The sequence below is a fragment of the Sceloporus undulatus genome, chromosome 1, assembly GCF_019175285.1.
Source record: "Sceloporus undulatus isolate JIND9_A2432 ecotype Alabama chromosome 1, SceUnd_v1.1, whole genome shotgun sequence".
NCBI lineage: Eukaryota > Metazoa > Chordata > Lepidosauria > Squamata > Phrynosomatidae > Sceloporus > Sceloporus undulatus.
The window spans coordinates 128,040,530-128,065,086 of record NC_056522.1 but is presented as its reverse complement, the minus strand read 5'-3'; the positions used below and the strand labels follow the sequence as shown (position 1 = coordinate 128,065,086).

General features: G+C 44.9%; 1 protein-coding gene across 1 annotated transcript in view; it reads right to left on the bottom strand.

Moving 5' to 3' along the window:
- B3GAT2 (beta-1,3-glucuronyltransferase 2) overlaps nt 1-23,572 on the bottom strand; it is a 46,348-nt gene extending 22,776 nt beyond the window's left edge. Inside the window, 3 exon segments of the mRNA XM_042457269.1 lie at nt 15,961-16,137; nt 16,140-16,850; nt 23,552-23,572. Coding sequence (XP_042313203.1) covers nt 15,961-16,137; nt 16,140-16,850; nt 23,552-23,572 — 909 coding nt within the window.
- Between the last annotated feature and the right edge of the window lie 985 nt (nt 23,573-24,557).

Sequence of the window (24,557 nt, the reverse complement as noted above, 5' to 3'; positions counted from 1 at the left end):
AGAGGGAGGGTGCTGGGCAGAACACTCCCTCCCCTTCTTCGGAGGAGGAGGAGGAGGAGGAGGAAGGAGCCAGAGGAAGGATGCAAAGGGCGATTGGGGGTAATGGAGGAGGAGGAGGAGGAGGAGGAGGAGGAGGCAGGAGCCGGAGGAAGGGTGCCAAAGGGCGATCAGGGGTAACAGAGCAAGAGGAGGAGGAGGAGGCAGGAGCCGGAGGAAGGATGCAAAGGGCGAGTGGGGTGAGCAAAGGGCCATCGAGGTGCCTGAGAAAGGGTCAAGTTCAGTTTGGGGTCATTTTAGGGTTGCCATAATCTGTAGTGACCCAAATACACACAGCACACACACCTGGAGGTTTTTAATTTTGATAGAATATGCGCACACTCCTGCCTGTTTTTTTTTTAAATGAGGGGGGGGAGCACACTTCCGATTGCCCAATGGGTGCAGGAAATGTCACGTATGACGAAAGCGGAACTGAATTTGATTCGACAGCAAAAGAGCCTTCATTTTAAACCGGGTTCTCAGCAGGAGCTACAAGGGCATTCAGGGTTAAAATATCCTGGTTCAGGTAGTGGACACATGCTTCTGGAGGGATTCGGGGGGGGGGGGGTAATCTGCCCAGTTCCATCCAGTGCAAAAAGGTCAATATGAATGGGGCCCTAAACTCTTTATCTGGTTGAGAATACTAAACACTTTCCCCTAAACTGTGAATCCCAGAATTCCAAAGGATGTTGCCATGGCAGTAAAAGTGGAATCATACCATTATTAACTTTCCAAATGTGAAAGGATCTCAGAACAACCCTGCTTAACCAACCTTATGGCAGAAGGAAGAACCTCTAGCCCTGGATCCAATTCTGGCCACACACACTAATACCCACCACACAATAATTTGATGGTTCCTTGACTATGCTACAAGCTTTTCTTATTCTAGAAAGCTGGAATGCCTGCGCTAAGGTTTGGTCACTTGCAATTAACTTTTTAAGCCAAAGTACACTGGTAATTTGGGCCCTGCCCCATTTGTCTTTAGCCCTATCCACCACTGCAATGCAGCCCCCTAGAATTTATCTGAATTTGAACCTCAGGCTGAATTTGACCCTCAGGCTCTCCCCTTGCCAGAGGGCAAATGCCAATATAGCTACTTATTATGATCTATCATCGATTACATAACAACCCCTGAGTGAATGATTGGAGTATTCAGAGAGCTTCTGCAGAATACAAGACCTCTATAGTTTGCAGTACAGAATTCCAGAGAGGATTTCTGAGAGCTAATTTGGTTCCATTCGCATGTTCCAAGAATTGTTTATTCATCAAAATTTGAAGTAACAGGCAACAGAATCGAAAAACTAAGTGCTTCAGGGGCACAGATTGTTTGGTGAACCATTCCAAGAAAGTATTAAAAACATTTTGAATTTATCCTTACATAGAATCCTTCACATAGATTGTATAATCCCCTATTCAGGACACTCCAAAATCCATCCCTTGTAAAGATTTCCCTTGACAGAAATGAATGAATGCATAAATTAAGCAGGAAACCCCTGAAGTACAAACAAGAGAGTCAGCATGGTGTAGTGGTTTAAATGATGGACTATAACTCTGTGGACCAGGATTTGAATCTCCCCTTTGCCATGGAAACTCACTGGGTGGCCTTGTTTAACTCACAGTCTCTCAACCTCAGAGGAAGGAAAAGCCACACCCTCCTCTGAACAATCTGCTCAGGAATACCCCATGATACCCTTGGGGTCACCACAAGTCAAAAGTTACTTAGAGGGGAAAAACAACAACAAACATGGAAACCAACATTACTGAACACAGTCATTTAACTCAAGACCAATTCAAGCTTGGTAGATGCTGTACACTGATGCTTCGGGACAGCATTTTTTATTGCCTATTGACAGAAACTTCCATGTAGAGGAAATTACAATGTGGGCTGCAAAATATTTTTAGATTGCATAACCAGAGTGATTATGACTCATTAAAAGAAAACCTATGGATCTCGGGGCTCGGTAGCCAAAATAGTTGCCCAAGGCTCCTACAAATGGGTTGCATGCAAAATGACAGAAGTTCAGATACTTCCCCACAATTCTTGAGGCTAAGTTCTTCGCCGGAACTCCATGGACTTCTAGGAAGTCCATGGAAGGGGTTCAGTGGGACCATGAACTGGGAAAATAAAAATATATATTTCTTTTACTCAGCTGCTACTTTGAAAATTATGTTCAAATTCTTTCCCCTGATTTTTTTTTTGTAGGAGGTTTACAGCTTTCCTCAGATTCTCAAAGGAGTCCACAATCTCCCCAAAGTTACAGAATCACTGACCTAGAGAGCTAATTATTGAGTTTTTATGAACATTTAGTTAAGCGCTGAGAAAGAAAAACCAATTAATTCAGGAGCAAAAGTGTGGAAGATAAATGGCCTCTGCATGAGTAGTAACCCAAAAAAATAAAAACAAAAATCAGGATCTAGTGCAGTCCCCACCTTTTATTATAAAAGAGCCCTGGTGGCTATATTGCAGCCACTCACTCACAAACTACAAGGCTGTGAGTTCGATACCAGCCAGGAGCTCAGGGCCAACACAGCCTGGCTTCTTTTTGAGGTCTAAATGAGTACCCTGCTTGTTGGGGCAAGTAGCTTACACACTGTAAACTGCTTAGGGCGGACTTAAGTGCACTGATAAGCATTATAGTAATGTACTTGATATTACTATTTCTGTTAAACACACTGTTCCTTGCATGGGACTTTCCTCTGGGAAAGGGTGGGACTCAGTAATAGAGCACATGCCTGAGACCTTGGAGAGCTGCAGTTGATAGAGACCAGAGACCAGCTGGTTGAAGGCTACTGGAAATTGTATTCCAAAAATGTCATTTTCCCAAGCTTTTAACAGCATACGCCTGAAGACTCACATCAGAGTTTAGCTATATCAGATCACTTGTTAGTGTCTGGAACATAAATAAGTTCCTTGAGACTTCAGTAATTCAAGGGGATCTCAATTGCTTTGAGAGCCAAGAGTAGCCTGAACATTGGACCAGGATCTGGGAGACCACAACTTAAATGCTTGCTTGGCCATGGAAATTGACTGGGTGACCCTGGGCAAGTCACACTCTTTCAACCTAAAAGGAAAGAAACGGCAAACCTCTTTTGAACAAATCTTGCCAAGAAAACCCTGTGAAAAGGTCACCATCAGTTGGGAATGATCTGAAGGCAAGGCACACAACAACAAACAACTGCTTTTCTGCCCCATTCTGTATGACAAAAGAAATCAGATGGCAATGCTTTCTTCATTCTTAAAGGCTGCAATCTGGGAACATAAAATTATACAAATGGCAAATAATCAGGAACTCACAAAAGCTATTTTCTGTGAAGAAATCTGAAGCAAATTCAGTTCTGAATGAAAACTTGTTGCTCAAAGCATAATGTGAACAAGCCTATACCAAATATTAATGACTGCAACTCGTATCATTCCTCTCAACTGGCTAAGACTGATAGAGCTTGCCAGCCAACATCCAGAGTGTTGCACTTTTCCCATCCCTGACTTACAGGAGAAAGGAATAAAGCAGAGGTCATAATGAATTCATCTCATGAAGAATCCCCAGGTAACATGAACAAACAGAGGTAGTCCTTAGTTGTTCCATTGATTTGTTCTGAAAATTAACATTTTCTTAAGAGAGTTAGATGCTTTGTGAATAATGGAAATGAGAATAATGGAATAGAATGGCTGGCCTTTAGAGAACAAATCACCAAATCAATAGTCCTCAAATGGTGGAAAGAAAAGTGCAGTTTGACTTTTTTTTTTTAAATAGCTTAATACTTGCATATATATGACACTTTAGGACTGATTAGATGTGGAAGAGGACTGAGAATCTGTAGAGAATGATATCTCTAGTGTATTTCTAGTACATTGGTCCATCCTTTCCTGTGTCTAACATGCCACAAAAACCATAATGAATTTGAAAAGAGAAGTGTATTTTCAATCTTCACACTACTCTTTCAACAACAGAAAACCAACTGGGTGAATAGCATGCAATTCATCTGAAGATAACAGATTGCTGCTAACTTAGAAGAAGAGGAGGGTTGTAGTAAAATCGTTGTAACAGAGGAGCAATAAGCAGGGATGAACACTGCAACTTTTTAATCCTATGTCTCCACTTTGATTCCTGTCATCAGTTGAGAGGATTAAATTCAGAGATAGGCATTAACAACTTTACAACCCAATATTATGCATGTTTACTTAGAAAAAAGTCCTAAAAAGTTACATGGGACTAAATAACTGGGCACAGGACTGTTGTCTTAAAAATGCATTATGTTTTCTCTTTGCATAATACAATATCACCTCCACCACTGAACTGCTTAATATATGGCACTGTATGTGTGTGTACATACCTTCAAATTGCTTGCCAACTTGTGGAGATCTCGTGAATTTCCTAGGGTTTTCATTCCTAGAATTTTCATGGTATACTCAGAGACGGTTTTGCCAGTTCCTTCCTCTGAAATGTCACCTACAGCACCTGGTATTCATTGCTGGTCTCCCATCCAAGTCCTAACCAGGGCTGACACCACTTAATTTCCAAGATCAAACAGGATCTGGTGCCTTTGGAGTATTCAGGCATTACGTGGTCCTACTCTCCCAATGACAGGGTGTGAGACTCTTAACAATATATGCTACCTTGGATGTCAGAATCTGGATTTCTGTCATTGTGAGCAATGAGCAAGCAACCGTTAAAAAAAAAGTCTTCAAACCTTCCTATTTGCATCCCCAAGACTAGCAATCAGTCCATGCTGAGCACTTTAGGACCTGACACTGACTGCATTACACCCAATCCAGCTAATGTGGGATGAATTAAGACAAATCATAGAAAAAAGCTGCACATGAAGGCTATGAGGAATGTTGTGTCTGCAAGAGAAAGGGATTGCACTCAAAAGATGCCAATTCTGTTCCCAGAGGGCTCTCAGGACAGGATCTCCATCAGCTGAAGGTGCAAGATTCTTTTCAGCACCAGTACCCTTAGAAAATTCCTGCATGATGTGTTTTTCTTAAGCTTCATGCAGGTCTAGAGTACTGTAAGCTCTTGTCATTCGTTTTAGTGCTGAAAATAAGAACCACAAAAGCATCGATTTCCCCACACTTCAGCCCAATGGCCCAACCACAACAGCTCCCCTTTCCACTTTTTGGCAGGGACAAAAAGGCTCTTCAGCATTGAAATCTCTTTTTGCTCACTGAAATTGTGGGGACATATAGGGAGGGGGGGCTACTCCTGTCCAAGTGAGCCACAGTCCAAGCTTTCATTTCAAAGAGAAAGAATGCAAACCTCCAGCTCTTGAAGAAGCAACTTGGAAATCTTTTTTTCTCCCTCCCTTTCAAAATGACACTTCCTATTGCATAACCCACCACTAATATGGTGACCTCCAATATTTCATTAGTTTCTATAGCAATGGATTCCCAAACTTTGCACTTCCAGGTATTTTGGACTTCCACAAGCCCTAGCCAGCTTGGCCAACAGTTAGGAATTTGGGGAACTGAAGTCCAAAATATATAGAAGACCAAAGTTTGGGAACCACTGCTCTATAGGTTTCTTATAAGCAGCTTTCCATATGTTTGTTGTTGTTGTGTGTCCTCAAGGCGTTTCAGACTTATGGCAACCCCAGGCAGATCTATCACTAGGTTTTCTTGGCAAGTTTCCTCAGAGCGGATTTGCCATTGCCATTCTCTCAAGTTGAAAGATTGTGACTTTCCCAAGATCACCGAGCAGGTTTACATGGCTGAGTTGGGATCTGAATAGTGGTCTACAGAGTAATAGTTCAATGCTAAAACCACTACACCATGCTGGTATGTTCCAAATATTTTACACTAGAGCATTACTGGTCCTGCATTCCCTACCAATTTCTGTCCCAGAACTGTCAGTTCTGTCTCCTCTGTCAGAAATGGGAACCCACATCCTGAAAGCTGCCCAGTCTCCAAGGAAGGAGACTCCATTACACTCTGAGGGAGTCAAACAGCCCTTACTGTCAGGAAGTTTCTCCTAATGTTCAGGTGGAATCTCTTTTCCTGTAGTTTGCATCCATTATTCTGGATCCTGTTCTCTGGAGCAGCAGAAAACAAGCTTGCTCCCTCCTCAATATAACACCCTTCAAATATTTAAATAGGGCTATCATATGCCAGTCTACTTCCTTCTGGCAAATATAATCCCATTTCTTGATACCTGTGGTTTTAGATTAAAAATATAAGTATTCTTGCTGGTCTAGTCTTCTTTTAAAAATAAAATATTTTCTAATTTGCCTCATCTGCTCCTAGAAGTAAAAGTCAAGTTATGTGAATCTCTGCTTACAGATGAAAAGACCAAGACAGAGGACTCAAATTGGCAGTAACTATTCCCATGGCAACCATTCAATAGTAGTGCAGAAACTGATTATTAGTACAACAAACTGGTGGTACAATGGCACAAGCAATCAAACATACACTTGCATAAAAACAACAAATTCACACTAGTGGCAGTATAAATATGCAACACTGATCCTCAGACATTGAACCATGTGGCAATGCACAGCCCTACAAGCACAACCCATTTGTGGGACATGCACTCACACATAAAATATCAACTATTTAATATCTGAAGACGGCTGCTATCAATTAGTCTACAAATAATGTTATTTGGTACCTTTTCGGGGAGAAGAGGAACACTCAGTGGCCATGGGAAGCTGAACTATGCCACTACACAATGGGGAGAGGGGACAAGAGCAGTAAATACATTAATTTGGGAAGAAAAAGAGTACATATATATTTAAAATAAATTACTAATCACCACTTAATCTTTGAACAAACAAGTTATGAGGACATTTGTGATAATTTACTTCAAAAACATAAGCTGATAAAATCCTCAAACTTGACCTCAACACTTTTTAAAAACAACCACAACCACCTGAACTTCATTGTTCCAGTTTGTACACCTTCAGCTCATCTTTCTCCTACAGTCAGGTTAAAAATATAATATTTTAAAATATGTCTATTTTAAAAATATTATATTTTTAACTGCACAAATTCCAGAACTGTTTTGAAGGCTGGAGAGGCTTAACCTTGGCAGGCAGGTTATTCATTTTGCCTACTTGCAGAGGGTGAGGGAATTCCTATCATTCAAAGATCCTTAAATGTTAAGACTTTGTCAACACCATATACAAGTACAAGTACTTGGGAGTGCCTTCAATGTCTTGAAGTAAATGAGCATAGGACGTCACAATGACAATAGCTGCCTTAATATTTCTTATTTAGTACACTCCTGATTTATAATCTCTGGAAGAGGCTGAATTACACAGGAGTCTTGGTTGCCCAGTTTTTCTATTCCATTTCAGGGACTCAGCCACCTTAGCTTAGTCTTGGGGAGGCATGTTCCTCTCTTCCTCTCTCCATCCCATTCCAGAGTCCATGATACCCAAGTGCAGATGACAAGACGATCTATCTCCCTCTCCACTGAAAAAAGAGTGAAGATTCAAAGAGGAGGAGGCCTGGGAATTTCAATTGTCTGGGGAGCTCTCCTCTCCAGCTCTAACCACCACACATATAGCTCCCCCCCCCCCATGCTTCAAGAGCACAGCTTGGGAAGGTTACTTCCTAGACTAAAACTCCTCAAATTCCCCATCTTGCATGGCCTTTGGGGGCCAACAGAGAAAAAGGAGGATAAAAGAAAGTGAGAAAAGGCTCACCTATCATGGCTTAATCTGCACTGAAGAAATAATCCAGTTTGATACTGCTTTAACTGCGATTTCTCAATGCTATGGAAGTCTGGGATTTGCAGTCTGGTGAGATGTTTAGCCTTCTCTGCCAGAGAGCTCTGGTGCCACAACAAATTACAAAATTCCATAGGCTTGACAGGCCAAGCACTGACGTATTGTATTATTTCTATAGTGAAAATGCCACCTATGTTTGAGTCTGATCTCATCCTCCATCAGCTTCAGCTTCATTCACCACCACAATGTGGCCCCCAACTGCATGGCCCTAGGCCAGTTTTAGAGACTGAGTACCCAAACTGCAACCCAAAACCCACTTATTTATCACAAAGTGCCATGTCCCTCTGACTTTCTACTAACAAACTCCAGTGAACTCTGTGCTGAGGTGATGGCATGTGTGCCCACAGAGAGGGCTCTGAGTGCCACTTCTGGCACTCGTGCCATAGGTTTACCACCAGTGTCCTAGGCTACGCTGCCTTAGAGTCAATGCAGCCCTCCACCCCAAACAAAACAAAACAAAAACACTTCCCCTGCCAAGTTGTAGGCAGAAGTCTTGAAAATTAAGTCTGACTTAGAGCATAGAGAGCCTTCAGAAGATCTTGTAGTGAAAAGGGGAAATAAGCAAAATTATTCAATATTCTAAATCAGGGATGGGCAATGTGTAAGGCTGTCTTGGTCCCTAGGAAACCTTGGAGGGCTACCCCACTCACATAACTATCTCCTCAAAAAATACTGTATCAAAAAATTTCCCCCAAAATCCTCTAAGGACAGTTTTACTGTATTTTGGGGGCTACCTGGGTCATTTTAGGCCCATGAAGACTTTTTTTAATAGAAGAAATTGAGTGGAAGTCACCTCCAAGGCTCTCCTTGGCCTTGTGGTCTAAATTGCCCAGCATTGTGGACATACCTCCCACACCTTTGAGAGAATTTTGGGGTGAAACAAAATTTGGATTTTTTTTTTTAGACTTGTAGGGCCCAGGGGGTGCTCCAAACATGGTGGAAATGCCATCTACACTCTCCTAAAAGTAATTTTGGAGCAACTTTTAAAATTATCCTGGGGGCCACAAAAACAGCCCACGGGACACATTTTGCCCATCCCTGTTCTTAATCCTCTAATGCTGCCATCCTGATAATATTAACTAATATACCCTATACATAATTCTAAAAATGCTGTACTCCACACTAATTCTTTTTCAATTAGGTTTCTAAACATATGCAACCAGTGGTGATGCAGGCTGTTCTCCAATGTAACTGCATCTTGAGTTTGGGGAAGACCACTCTAAAGGAATGAAGTTGTAAAAACCTGTACCTCATAATGCAAAGGGGGAAAGGGAATTATGCGGTAATATTTTGTATGGTTTCCCTAGGACACAAAACTTGCTGTGGTAGATTACTGAATTATCATTTAAGAGTGTACAGCATGCAACTGGATGTGCACTACCCTCTGCCTATAAAGACACAAAACAACACAATTGCAACATGAAGAAGTAGTGCAAAAACACATCAGTTTCATACTAAATTTAGCAGCTGAAAAGCACAAACTGCAGGATTATTTGGTAGGAAGGTAATCTTACCCATTCTACTCACAAAGGCTGTAGTTTGTGCAAGGGCATACAGTCAGCCAGTAAAAAAGGACAAGGACTGGGGGTGGGAATGTTTTATTTATTTTTGCTCTTTGTCCATGTTGTTATAACCACAATGTCTCTTCACTTGAAATGGTTCTCAGTCAGACTCTTCTTTAGTCAGAGATTCCTAATTGCTACAGGGAAACCAGAGGAAGAAAACACACACACATACACACACATTAAGCATCAATTTGTCCTCACATGCTACTAATCCAATTTTGTGAGAGAAACTGTAACTAGATTTTTGCCACATGGGATGCGCTTGGAGATTTGCCTCTTCTCACACCAACGAGAAAAGTAGAAAATTGATCTAGGCCTAGAGACAGAAGGGGGAGAAGAGGACCGAGGGAGAGTCAAATCAGAAATCATTATTTATGCTTGGCTACTACAAGCTCAGATCAATGAGTGACTGAAAAACAAAACACCATCTCTTGGCTTCATATGCTAGGAAAGTGAAACATGTCCACATTCTCTGCAGTTAATTTCAGCATATTTTATTTATTAATTTAAAACAATCAATTATGTCAATACAGAGAAGAATGTATGAACAGATAGAAAGTACTTTTACACCAAAAAGTTCTAATAAAATCAAGCCACTCCTTTCTAAAGGAGGGACCATCCTTCAGTGGTCAAAAGGAGGGGATAAAAATTATGGTACCCGGTGAGCAGAATCTTTTCATTGCTTCCTTGCAATGTGAATGTGCCAAACTCCCCAGTGTGTGCATTTTGATGTGAACTTTTCAAAGTGCACCTCTCTCTTCTTGTATCAAAGTGTGCGCACATGGGTCTGCACACAGAAGAAAGCACCAAAGAAGAGTCAACATTGACTGCTTTTCTTTTCATTTTCCCTATTAAGCTTTGAAACCATGCTGAAGAGGATTTTATCTGTCCCTTAATTTAAATACGCACTCCATAAATGACAAATGACTTGAAGGTACACAACAACAGCAACAACAAAGATGTGCAAGGGGAGATAACAAAGTAACACATAAAAGGCTACATCCAATGGGAGTTCAAGTGACTTGCACAAATGTCACAGTGACCTCAGCTGGTATACTTTGCCTCTGCACCTGCTCTTCCCTGCAGTTGTGTTTCTTTCTCTCCTGACTGATTTGTGCTTTCTTGCACATGAGTCATTTAGACTTCAAGAGAATGGAAGCCTGTTTCTCAACAGCTCCCCTGCCCCTGCAAGCATCACTTCAACAAATAGGATGAGGTTTGGAACAAAACAGTACCCCCCCCCTTCTGCAGGGAAACTCCAGTAGTCTAAAAAAAAAAATAGACAAGAAGGAAAGCTCAGCTGAAAGAATTACATCCAAGGGAATGAATGCATGAAGCTTCTCAGCACTGAAGAGCTACGCACAGGCACCCACTGTTGAGAAATATGCCAAATAAAACTGCAAACCCTCCAATCCCTCCCTTTCAGCAACTCTCAATAAAGGCTTCAAGGGATAAGGCTGCCACCTCGGGAAGGAAGCGGGGCTCTTCAGCTGAATGCGGCAGGAGTGCCAACTAACACCTGCCAAGAGCATATTGAAAGAGACCCAAACACATTTCAGAAATCTAAACCCATGTCAGCAGGGTTGAGCAGCCTTCCTGAAAGGACTCTTTGGGGACTCGATGTGCGCTGCATCTTTCTGCAGTGCCTTGGCTTTAATCTATCGATTCCTAATGCACCTGGCCTAGTTATTAAAGAGAGGACCCTGTTACACATACAGTAATACACACACACACATACATAACGTCTCTGTTTAGGGTCACCAAAGTCCAGGGTCTAAGTCTAATTTTGTCTACTGCACTATGCTAGCTCTCTCTCACATGCACATTTGCCAAACTTGACACTTTCATCATTGCTACCTTCCTTAACATGGTTTGATGTCTTTTGCTTTCAAAAAGTGTCTTCCTGCAAGTGAGGAAATCAAAGAAAGGGGGGGGGGGAACCTGGCTAACCTCCCTTACTTCTCTACCTCCTCTTCCCAAACAGCTTGCCAGCAGATCCTAGCTAAAGGGGAAGAAGGAGACTGGGATGGGGAAGCATGCCTTCAATTTTAAAAAAATGCAGAATTAAGATGGGGAAGAGTTTTTCTCATATGCCACCCTACGGAGGCATATGACAGAGTGTTTAGTCACTGTATAAATGTGTTTTTCATCTGTCCGCCCCCACCCCACTCTTCACAGGAAGATAAGGCAGGCTCCAAAGAATGGGCAATTATAAGAGAGAGAACAGGCTACTCTGGAGGAATTTACAAGGAAAATAATAAAAGGTGAGATCTCTGACAGACATCACTTCAGCTTGGTAAGGAAAAGGAGATGGTGGTGGGAAGATAAAACAGCCAAAAGAATTTACAAAGGTTGAGATTCCTTTCTACTCGGTCTTTAAAGTAGTTTTTAAGCTGGTTTTATTGTAAGGACCTTTTGCAAGTTACTTTGAAACTAGAGAATACAATGACATTTACTTTAAAATCACTGAAATGACTGCATGTTCTTGCCATAAAGGAAATGAAGTAAAAACATAAATGCAGTTGGGTGGCAGTAACAACCGTCCTTCAACATGATAGTCCAGGCCTTGGCACAGCAATGGGCAGAAAATACTTTGGATTTAATTAAAAAAAACTTTCTATGCATGGCGCATGGTGCCCACCAGAAAAGTAAACCTTCTGCCCTAGAATTTTTTTCTTAACCTTGAACTGATGAATGGTCAGGACATCTGCCCACAAAGGTGCCAAGTATTTCTTTACATGTCCCAATGCTGACTTTTAAATGAAATGAAAAGAAAAGCCCGACACTTCCTTTTTATGGGTCATAGAAAGCAGTATACAATTTGTATCAAAACTCCAGTTCAAGTGAAAACCAGCTTGTATCAGTGCCTCAAGACAGATTTGACATCTTGAGATGTTTGCATGAGGAAAAGTCTGCAAAGCACCCTAAGATGCTGCTGCATGTTTCTGCTGCCTGGGAAGCCTTAGCATTGTGGTGCTAAGGGAGAAAAGCACATGGTGAGGGCAAAAGCTGATTGTGAAGACTGAGTTGTTCCAGGAGATCTTATGGAATTGCCAGATTGAAATCTGAAGAGGGCTCTTGTGCATTCAATGTCTGTGTGGAAAAAGAAACTTCAGCAAGTGTTAGTTGTCATACAATCAGGTAACCAGCAAGGGTGAACTTCCCTTACCTACAGAACCATTGAAGGTACAGGAGCCCTCTTCAGTTTTCATCCTGGCAACCCTAGAAGAACTTGCCATTCAGCATGCAAACTCAAGGCAAGTGGGGCAAGAGTTGTTGTTGTGTGCCTTCAAGTTGTTTCCAATCTATGGCGAACCTAAGGTGAACCTATCATGGGGGTTTCTTGGCAAGACTTGTTCAGAAGAGGCTTGCCATTGACTTTCTCTGACGCTGAGAGAGTGTGACTTGCCTAAAGTCACCCAGTGGGTTTCCATGGCTGAGTGGAGATTCAAACCCTGGTAATAATCCAACACTCATGCTGCTTCAGAGCAAGGATATATCAACAGAAAGGGCTGGTTTGGTCAGAACAGCCAGAGATCTGTATTTTTCAAAAAGCAGCCATGTTATTCTGTTACAGCATGAAAGGGAGAGGGAGGAATCTAGAAGCAATTGTATTTGTATGTTTGTGTTTGGCTGTCCTGAGGTACTCCTGAACCACCACTGTTGATGGAAGTGGAAGGGAGTTGGTGTCACGGATGCTCCACATCAAGGCTGCCTGAGGTAAAAGAGCATCATTTAGGCAGAGGGAGAAAGGGGCACTGCAGGCCGAGCTGGAATAAAATTTCCAGTGGTCTATAAAGTTGCCAGATTGAAAACTGGAGAGGATTCCTGTACTTTTAATGGCTGTATAGACAAGGGCACTTTAGAAGTGTTTCTTATTACCTGGTTGCACTAAAGTAAAGTCTGCTGAAATTCCCTCTTCAAAGATATAGAGGATCTCTCCAGTTTTCAGTCTGGCAACCCTTGCCATGACTGTGGTGGCTGAGGGATTCTGGCAGGAGGTGGCACCTAAACAGTAAGTTCTCCAAGCTCTGGCAATTACGCAGAGACCCCAGAACTGTTTGTAAAGTGGGGTGGGGCTCAACACTGGCAGGCAGCTTATTAATTTTGCCTACCTGCAGGTACTTGCATAGCAGGGGATTACTTTTCACAACCCTTATCACTGAATTATCCTTCAGCAGGAAGACTCTGACAAGTAGGCAAGCACTTAGAAGCACCCTCCATGTGTCCAGCAGAGCTGGCTTCCAAACATAGTATAGACTGCAGGGAGCCTTTATCAAGACAGCCTTTGTTGAGCCCATTGCAGGATTCAATGACAATCACTGTCTTAATATTTCTAAGTGCTTGCTCATTTAGTACATTTCTGATATGAAGGCTCAAATACATAGGAGTCCAATTTTGACAGATACTGTACTTTGGGACTGGGGAGAACCTGTCTAGAGTCTCACATTAAAAACAGCACTACAGAAAGCAGGAGTAAAGCCAGAGGCGTCACTAGGGTTGGTGTCACCCAGTGCGATAACTCATGGTGTTACCCCCCCCACACACACTTCCCATTCCACACCATACAGGAGCCTTAGTAATGCTTTTTGTACTAACAGTCCCCATAAATTGTAATTCCCATATATCACTGAATGTAATAGCAAAAGCTGTGGCAGAAACAACTAGCAAAATTAAAATCAAACCTATAAATTACAACATCATACGCACAGCCTAAATGTATTTACATGTGCATAGTTTCATGTGGTTAAAGTGAAAAATTGGTAAGCAGTGATGTTTTTAAAGGTTTTTTAAAAATTAAAACCTGGGACCTCACTTTTCTCTTCTCACTGAGCCTCATCCCACTCACCCCATCCCTTCAGCATTGTAAAGGGACACAGGCAAACGCCACAGCCCATGTCTGCCCCAAGGCAGATGTTTGGGGAGCAGCAGTGTCACCCCCTTTAGGGTGCAAAGGGATCTTGCAGCACCTTTGAGACTAACTGAAAGAAAAAAAGACTATGATGAAGGTCTGTCCCTGGGCACTCCAGCACATGCATCTGAGGAAGTAGGCTCAAGTCTCTGAAAGTTTGTGCTACCAACTCCTTTCTTTCAGTGAATCTCAAAGGTGCTGCAAGATCCTTTTGCACCCTAAAGGGTGGCTAGTTCTTTGAGTGCTACTCCCCTTAGGATGTCACTTAGTGTGACTCACCCCCCTTCACCCCCTTAGTGACACCTCTGCAGTAAAGCCTGCTGTCTCCTCAGATGTAAGGCTGCCTGAACTCAGTGGGACTTACTTCTGAAGGGTCACTTGACCATAAGGGGGAATTAAAGGACTGCTTTCCAGCTCAGCCATAATAGAATCATTATAGAATCATAGATTCCTAGAGTTGGAAGCCATCCCAATGGCCATCCAGTCCAACCCCATTCTGCCATACAGGAACTCACAATCAAAGCACAGATGGCCATCCAGCCTCTGCTTAAAGACCTCCAAGGAAGGAGACTCCACTATACTCCGAGGGAGTTTGTTCCACTGTCAAACAGCCCTTACTGTCAGGAAGTTCTTCCTAATGTTCAGGTGGAATCTCTTTTCCTGCAGTTTGCATCCATTGCTCCGGGTCCTAGTCTCTGGAGCAGCAGAAAACTTGCTTCCTCCTCAATGTGACATCCCTTCAAGTATTCAAACAGGGCTATCATGTCACCCACTAACCACCTCTTCTCCAGGCTAAACATCCCCAGCTCCCTAAGTCTCCATGAACCCCACTGGAGGACCTTGGGCAAGTCACATACTCTCAGCCTCAGGGGAAGGCAATGGCAAACCCCTTCTGAAATACTTTGGCCAAGAAAGCCCTGTGATACGGTTGCCCTGACAGCACACAACAACAACTGGAAGCAGGCCTGGCTCTGGCTGTTTGTATGCCTGTCTGGACTTCAGTGGGAAGGGAAGCCCTTGGAGGGCCCTCTCCCTGTGGGACCAGATGCCACAACCACAAAAGAGGACACGGCTCTGCAAAATGGAGGACACTCAAGAAAAATGGAGGACATGCCCCAAAGCTGAAAAGTCTCAGATAACCATCCATCCATGCTTCTTGGTGATGCTCCAAATGTGATTCCTTCTGGACAGAGGGCTGAATGTGGGACAGGTCCTAGAAAGGAGGACTTCTGATCATCCTGAGCTACAAACACTCATGTAAATATCAATGCATGCGCCCTCCTGGACCAAAGGCTGGGATGTAGGCTGTGCCCTGGAAAGTACCCTGAAGCTCCCAACCCTCCTAGAAACAGCAAATCCCTGCTTATGAATATAGGAATAGAAATCTGAATATGAAGGCATGCTTCCTTCCTCTTGGATCAGAAGTTGGGAAAGATGGCTGGAAAAGGAAGACCTCTGGGCCCCTGAACTATCTCCCTGCTTCCAAGGGATGCTCCAGCGGGGATCCCTCCTGGACTGAAGGGGGAATCTCGGAGGGGGCCCTCTGGGCTAAAGGGGCTCCTGGGAGGAACACAAAGCCCCGCTTCTTCCTCCTGGGCGGCCGAAGGGAAGGAGGACCCAGGCTGCTCCCCTGGAGCTCCCGATCCTCCGGAGGCAGGAGAGCTGTCTAAGGTTGAGCGATGCTGCTGGTCTCTCCCAGGGGATCCCTCCCGGCCTCACCTCCTGGAAGAGCTCCAGGCTGTAGCTGTTGTCGTCGTCGGCGAAGAAGAGGACGCCCTGCGGGGGCTGGTTGGGGCCCTGCGGGGGCTGCCTCCTGCTGCGGATCCAGTGGAGGGCGGCGTTGCGCTGCTCGGTGGCGCGGGGCTGTCCGGGGGGCTTGGGGGGGGGGGGGGGGGGGGGGCGTGGAGGAGGGTGCAGGGGGGCCCCCCGAGGCCCCGCAGGGAGCGGGCGAAGCGGGAGACCAGCTCGGTGGCGGCGGGGGCGTCCTCCACCAGCAGCCAGTGCAGACCCCGCACCTGACGGAGAGTGTTGCCCAGACGGGTCAGCTCCGCCTTCTGCGCCGGGCGGCTGTAGGTCGGGGTCACCGCGTAGATCACCGGCAGCGGAGCAGCAGGAGAAGGGCCGCCGGAGGAGGAGGAGGAGGAGGGGGCCGGGCGTCGGGGCTGGGCTCCTCGGGAGCTGCTGGCGCCCTTCTCCCCGCCGGGACCCCCCTCGGCCCCCAGCAGCAGCAGCAGCGCCAGCAGCGCCCAGGGCAGCAGCGCCAGGAAGCGGCCCAGCAGCAGCCTCCGTCCCCCGACCCCGAGGCCTCCCCCGCCCTGGCCCCGGACCCCCAGGGCCCCCAGGCCCCCGCTGCAGCAGCCCTCACAGCACCGGCAGCGGCAGCGGGAGGGAAGCGAGCCCGAGCGCAGCGCCAGACCCCGCGGCACCAGCCACGATCCCCCCGAAGGAGAGCCCAGAAGGGGACCCGCCAGGCCCCCTCCGCCGCCCCCGCCGCCGCCTCCTCCTCCTCCTCCTCCGCCCCGGAGGCTCAGCCGGGGCTTCCCTCGCCATGGAGCGGGAGGCAGGGCGCCAAGGAAGGAGAGGAAGAAGAGAGGGAAAGTAGGGAGGAACTGAAGAAGGAGGGGAAGGAAAGACAAGAAGGGAGGGAGGGAAGAAAGAAGAAAGGAAGGAGGAGAGGGAGGGAAAGAAGGAAGAGAAGAAGGAAGAGAAGGAAGGAAGGATAGAAGAAGGGAAGAGAAGAAAGAAGGAAGGAGGGCAGGAAGGCTAGACGAGGGAAGGGCGGATTGAATGAGGGAGGAGAAGGAAGGGTGGGTGGGTGGATGAAAAGAAGGAAGGGAGGGAAAAGGAGAAAAAGGAAGGAAGAAGGGAAAAAAGAAAGGAAGGAAAGAAGAAAGAAAGGCCAGAAGAAGGGAAAGAAACAAACAAGGAACGAAAAGGAAGGCAGGAATGAGGGAAGGAAGGAAGAATGTTTGGATGGAAAGAAGGAAGGGGAAGAAAGAAAAGAAAGAAGTGAGGAGGGAGGGAAGGAAGGAAGGAAGGGTGGGAAAAGGAAAGGGAGGAGGGAAGAAGTGGGGAAGGGAGGCGGGGGTCCCTGAGGCGGGGGCTGAGAGGGGCAGCCGGGGCGAGGGGCCTCTCTCCGTCCTCCTGGGGAGGCCTCCCTCCCTCCCGGGACCCTCTCTCCTTCCTGGGGCTGGGGCTTCCCTCCCTCCTCCTCCTCTCCTTCAGCGCCGCCCGGAGGGAGCCAGAGCGGGCAGGGGCCTTTCCTCCTCCTCCTCCTCCTCCTCCTCCTCCTTCTCTCCTCCTTCGGCTGGGCTTCGGGCTTCGGCCCCTGGCGGCTCTTGTTCCGGCTTCAGGAGAGGCAGCCAAAGGGGAAGGAAGGGAAGGGAAGGGCCGCTTGCTCGCCTGCCTTCTCTTCTGGTGGAGCAGCTCCAGGGAGGGACGGGGACTCCCCCTCCCTCCCTCCCTCCCTCCCTCGCCCTCCCTATCTCTCTCTCTTTCTTTCTCTTCCCCCTTTCCCCTCCCTCAGTCTCTCTCTCTCTCCTTCTCCCCTGTTCTTCCTCTCTCTTTCTCCCTCCCTTTCTTTCTCCCTCCCTCTCTCCCTCTCTTTCTCCTTCTCCCCCTCTTTCTCCCTTCCTCTCTCTCCTTCTCTCTCTCCCTTTCTCTCTCTCTCCCTCTCTCTCCCTTCTCCCCCTCTCTTTCCCCTCCCTATTTCCCTCTAGCTCCCTCCCTCTTTTTCTTTCCCTCCCTCTCTCCCTCTCTGTTTCTCTCTTTCTCCCTTCCTCTCTTTCTTTCTCCCCCTCTCTTTCTATCTCTTTTACTATCTTTCTCGCTCGCTCCCTCCCTCTTTCTTCTTCTCCCCTCTCTTTCCCTCTCCCTCTCTCTCTCTCTGCATGGAGTGGAGGGGGCTGTGGGTTCTCCTCTTCCTCCTGTGAAGCCTCCTGGAGGGAGGGGAGGGCATGAGGCGAGGCTGGGGGCCCTTGGGCTCTGGGTTCGAGACTCCCCCCCTTTGTTTTTTATCCAGGGTGAACAGACTTGGTCCTCCTTTCGCCCCAGGAGCCGGCCTCCGTTTCAGCCTTCTTTCCAGGAGGCATCCTGAAAGGCCCTCCATTTGGAGCAGGACTCTGTGAAGCAAGGATTTATTATTTCCATTTTAAGCTTCAGAGTGACCACAGAGTGTCCTCCTTTTGCAGGACAACGACCTCCATTTCCACCTCCCCAGAGAGCCTCCATTTGGAGCATCCCTATAAAGCAGGGATATTTCGATGCATGTTCAGCAGCTTCTGTTCTGTAAGGTCCTGCCTTTTCCTGGCGTGTCCTGCATTGCCACCCTGCCTTGTCCTCCTTCGCAGGGGACACCTGCTCACCCTGCCCTTGATCAGCAGCAGCTCTTCTTTTGCCTTCCCAACTTATGGCAACCCCAAGGCGAACCTATCCTGGGGTTTTTGTGGCATGCTTTGTTCAGAGGAGGCAAGGACTGTCCTGGCCATCCTTTGAGGCTGAGAGAGTGTGACTTGCCCAAGCCATAGCAAAGAGAGGAAGAGGACAGTGCCTAGGTGCTATCATTCCATAGAGAGATTTTGTAGCATCTTTGAGAGTAACTGAAAGAAAGAAGTTGGCAGCATGAGCTTTCCTAGACTTCAGTCTACTTCCTCAGATGCATTTAGCGATGCATACAGTGTTATCATGCGGCGGAGGTGCTGAGCGGGGCAAATAAAAGAAATACTCCCAACGGGAGACCAAAGATTTAGCAGAGAGAATTTCCTTTTGTCAGGCCCCTTCTCAAAGCCATTCCCAGCAGAGCATCCAGCTGTCCTCCTTTTCCAGGGTCTGTCCTCCATTTCAGCCTTCTGTCCAGGAGGAATTTCAAGCTGTCCTGCATGTTGAGCATGACTAAGAAGCATGGATTTGTATTTCTATGAGTTTTTAAAGCTTTCATGTTGCAATGCTGCACATTGTTTTCTTGCATGTCCTCCATTTTGAGGCACTTTGTCCTCCTTTGTGAGGACACCTGGTCGCTCTGATTCCCAGGGACTAGAAGGGGATGGGTTGCAAAATATTTCTGGTTCCTTCTGCTTGCTTTCAGTGAAAGGAGAAGGCAAGGGATGCCACATACACACACACACACACACCCCTCCGCCACCACAACTCTCTTCTTCTGCAGCATTGGAAAGGCACACTGTAAATACACACACTGTAAATGTGTGTATATGTGTGTGTGTATGTATGCATATATTGGAGAGAGGGTGAAGAGCCCCAAACTGGCTTTAAATCACTTTTAGGGTGCCTCCAAAGGCAGTGTGCCTTAGGAAGCATCCTAAATCCTAAAAACCTTAAAAACCTAAACCCTGAATCCCTAAACCCCATAGGAAGCACTCCTACATTGAGGAGTCTTATGGTGTGTTGTAATGATTTGAGCATTGGACTGTGACTCTGGAGACCACCAGGATTTGCAGCCCAGCTGTCAGCCATGAAAACCCATTGGGCGGCCTTGGGCAAGTCACACTCTCTCAGCTTCAGAGGATGAAGAAACCGTGCCAAGAAAACCCCATGATAAGGCTACCTTAGGGTCATCATAAATTGGAAACGACCTGAGGGCAAACAACAACAACAATCTAAGTCATGGTTTCTACCACTAAGTTGGTGGTGGGGAAAAAACCGAGAGGGTTACAAATAGAAGACTTTCTACTCTGGATAGCCTGTAAAATCCTGTACAATAACTGCCCAGTTAAAGCATCATGTGAAAGTACATTACATAAACACAAATGAATTCTTAATTTCAGCAGAGATTTTTTCAGGCTTCTTTTGTGAGGCGGTGTGTGTGTGTAGATTTCTTTGGCTTGTATTTAATGGCTTTTATGGTGTGCAGTATGGGGCAAGAGTACCTCCAAAGTTGTATAGCGGGGATGTGTAGACTCTCACAGTAGCTACAGTATTTATAATGGCAGTGCAATTTCCCAAAGGTGCACCAGGAATATTCTGAACAAGAACTGCCTGTTCTCTTTGCTTGATAAAAAGCTCAGGTTCTGCTGGAGAACCAGAGAGAGACCAGGGTCCAAACACCAGATAGACTTAGCCTGTCTAATGCTGCTCAGTTTTTAGCATTTGTTTGCACGGAGAAAAAGAACCAGTGTCTAAACACCAGATAGAGAGTCCATCTGCCTAGATAGACTGCAGCCAAGTTCTGAATGTTGTCTACAAAAATGCAACTGAAGGTGGCATTTGCTAAGAGCTGGGTTGCAATGCCCTGTACACATATGCAAGAGTGAATCCCACTGAATATTGTTGCTTTGTCATTATTGAACCTGTACCACTATTGCATAAAAGAGATGGTAAGAAGATTGTTCTGGACATAGTTTTTATAACATCCCAGTGTGAACCTATCTATGTTTAATGAAAGTAAGCCCTACTGAGTTCAGGGGGAGTTTTTGTTGCACGCCTTCCCGTCATTCCTGACTTATGGAGGCAAAACAATCATGGGGTTTTCTTGGCAAGATTTGTTCAGAGGAGGTTTGTCATTGCCTTCCTCTGAGGCTGAGAGCATGTGACTTGCCCAAAGCCACCAGTGGGTTTCATGGCTGAACTGGGAGTTACCCTGCAACAAACATGCTTAGCACTATTATACCAGTGTCATAAACAAGTAAATCCTAGTTACTAGTTATCGTCTAGTAAGTGTGTTTAGGCTTCAGCCCAACGCATCCATATTTGTGCGTAAGCATCATTGAAAATATTGGCACTTGCTTCTGAGTAAATGTTCATAGATGTGGGCTGCATATGCACAGCTACATGTTTTATAGGAATTTGCCAGTTTGCATTTTGGAGGCGGATAAAAGCAAAATGGAAATGTATGTTCTTAATAAATAAAGCCAGGCACAAAAATGCAACTGCTTAGTGCATTATTTCCCACTGTTGTAGCTAGATCAAATGGTTGATCATCCCTTTAAATAGGGACGGGAGAACATTAATGGAAGAGAATGTTTGTGTATTATCCAGAGCAGGAACTGCTCCAATTTGTAACGGGTTTTGGTCTTGCAAGGACAAATACTCTTCACTCTATGTTTCCCTTTTCAGGGTAATAACTCTTTTGAAAGTCTGCAATTCCACATGCAGGTAGGCTGCGGAGAATCCAAGTATGTCAGTGAGATATAATCAGCCCAGCTATCTGCAGGATTGCAACCAAAAGCATCCAGTTTTTTCCAAACAAATCCCCATATGGAGAAAACTATACAGGCACCTAACTAGGCCACATATGTCTGTTTGCTATCCAGAGGGGACGTATTAACCCCAGAGGGCTCAGATGCAGAAAAGACATTACAGTGATATAATGCACACTGAAATCTCTGTGAAATCAGAGTGACAAATGGCCACGCACCGAACATCTAAATGAGGAAACATCTGTGCCATAGAGAGATGATTAGAGTTAGCATGTTCTGTAGAGGAATGGAAGGTTCGTTACGTGATTAATGAAGTAATGCAAGGAGGATGCAGCAAATATAAATAGTTCAATAGATCCCAATCAGAGCATCTGAGACATGAAATTATAGTAGCCCATTTTATGCTGATGCAGCTTATCTGAAAGGCCAGCAACCAGAAGAACATTTCTCTCCAAACAGCCCTGTGTTACTTTCCCACGTTTAGTCTGCAGGTGCGCATGTGTGCCTGTTTTACCAATTCTACTTATCTAGATAATTCAGTGCGTGACCTTAAAGATGCAATCAACAAAACACAAATCCTGCCCACCCAAAAGGCAAGGGCCACTGAAGTGAATTAATTTTAAGTCTGTAACCTTCAGCATAACATGTTACTGTAATACAAAGAAAAGGTCAGAACACGGAGGTGAAACGTGGTCTTTAGGGTTGCTGGCTTTCTAAGTGGCTCTTTTTTCTTATGTCTTTATTCATTCTTAGGCCTTTAACACAGCAGCAGACATGAAGCAATGAAGTAATGATGATATTCTTGGCACAGTGATAAACTGATAGAAAATGCAGTTTCTCCACATCACTGTTTCAAGCTGTTGTTGAAGCAGCAGCAGAAGCAGGATTTTTTTTTAAAGGCAGCTCTGGTGGTATTTAGTATTTTCTTTCCACATATGTACACAAGTTAATTTTTAGCTGCTGTTTTAGCATCTCTTGCAACTTTCTCTAACTGGGTGCACTCCAGATATCTTGGGGGTGTGTGTGTCTGTGTGATGGTGTGTCTTCAAATTATTTCTAACTTATGATGACCCTAAGGTAAATATATCACTTGATGGTTTTCTCAGTAAGATTTGTGGGCAGGGGAGTTTGCCATTGCCTTCCTATGAGGTTAAGAGCGTGTGACTTACTTAACATCACCCAGTGAGTTTCCATGACTGAGCAGAGATACAAACCCTGGTCTCCCAAAGTCCTCTTGTCAGACACTGAAATCACTACACCATGCTGGGTCTCTGTATCTGGATTGCAGTTCCACTATTGCCACCTAGCATTAACCATACTAGCTAGGGATTATAGGGATTGTAGTACAATGTATCTGGAAGGTCAGCACCCATTTGCTGGCCAAAAAGTATCAAAGGGCCGAAACAGACAGGCCAAAATAAAGCTGCTTCGAGTCACTTTGGAAGTATGATGTTTAAATGGTGCATGCATCCTAAAAGGACGTAAACCGTGCCAAAGCCACACTTCAGTCATAAGGACTGGAGCACAGCTTTGGCACACCTTCTTGCCTCTTAAGATGCATATGTCATTTAAACAGCTTACCTCCAAAGCGACCCGAAGCAGCTTTATTTTGGCCTGTCTGTTTGGGCCCAAAGTATCATATAATCCCTGTCCCCTCCCTTGTCATTCAAACTCTTCTGAAATCCATGTGCTTCAACCTAAGCCTTCAGACCAGGCAAAACAGTTATGAAGAGAGAAGTCAAGAAGTTAATGGCTCTTGCCCTTCCCTTGCAGACTTCTGAACAAACTTGCAAAGGGAATAATGTTTTGAGGAAAGCTAGCTTTCTCCCTTAAGAACTGATTCTTCATATCCAATAACAAATACCAAACTTCTACTTGGCTGCTTGTTATAACTTCCAGTTGTTTTATGATACGTTATGCCATACCATTTGTTTATTTATTTTTGTTTTAAATGCCCAGATGGCTCTTAATGAGTGTTCACATTTGTACTCAATTTATGTGCTCTTTCATTGTAATTCTCATGTAAATATAACTGGTTAGATCCTTCTGCCTTTCCCTGGCATACATATTTTCAGTTAAGTCTTTTTTTAAAAAAAAGTTCACAGTGCAACTGTCTTCCATGTAATATTCTGAATGTTATAATATATTGCTCCATTTACCTTGCAGGTAATTGAATGCATGTCAATGGAAGGCCTTATATATTTTCTTTCTGTTTCATAGACAGTTCTACCAACAGAGACTCTTGTCACACCTTTATTCTTTTATTTTGGCATGGATTTTTGTGGATGACAATCTAAATTACAGTAGTCTGGAACAAACTTACATTGCTATGTCTTTGAAAACAGATTACCGTACATAGTGGGGTCCCCCGGTGTTTTTTTTTAAATGTAAAGGAATGAAACACATCTCAAAAAGCATCAATTATATGTTTTGTGGATGAAGTATATCAACTGGTACACAGCCATGCACAATCTAAATGGCTTGGTGGCAAGCAATCCATTCCTGGTAGCCACCACTTTGAGACTCCAGCTCATAGTAGAGCATGGTGCTCCGCCATGTGGGATTTTAACTTTTACAAAAATAGACCGTGGCTGTAATGCCAAATACTCTTCCTTGGAGGCAAGTCCCTTCAAATCCAGTAAAGTCTGGACCAGTTCTGCCCATGCCTTGCTCTGGTTCTGGTTTCTGCTTTTATCTTCACTCTTTGATGCTTTTGAGGGCTGTAAGGAAGATCTCTCATCTTCCTTACAACACTAACTGAAGCTTTTCTTCAAGAAGTATCCAAAGAAATCCAAAGAAAGGTAGCTTTAAAGTCCTTATTTATTTCCTGGAGTTCATTTCTCAACCATCAGTAGCATCTTGTTCTACACCGTCTTTTTTATTTTGTGTGTGGGGAGGGCATTAGTTCTGTCCTTAAACTACCAAGTGATCAGAAATCCAGAAACATGGTGCAACCTTCTTTCTGGTGGCCTAGTGAAAAGAATTGTGGCCTGGATCTTTTTTAAATTAAGGTTTGGTCCTTCCTTTCTATTCCTAGGCCACATTATTGTCTTGCCAAAGTCATATGAAAGAATTTGCCAAGACATAGAATTACTTCCTTCTGCAGAACATAGAGGGAACCCGGGCAAGTTACACAAACTTGTGTGTGCACATGTATGTTGGAAT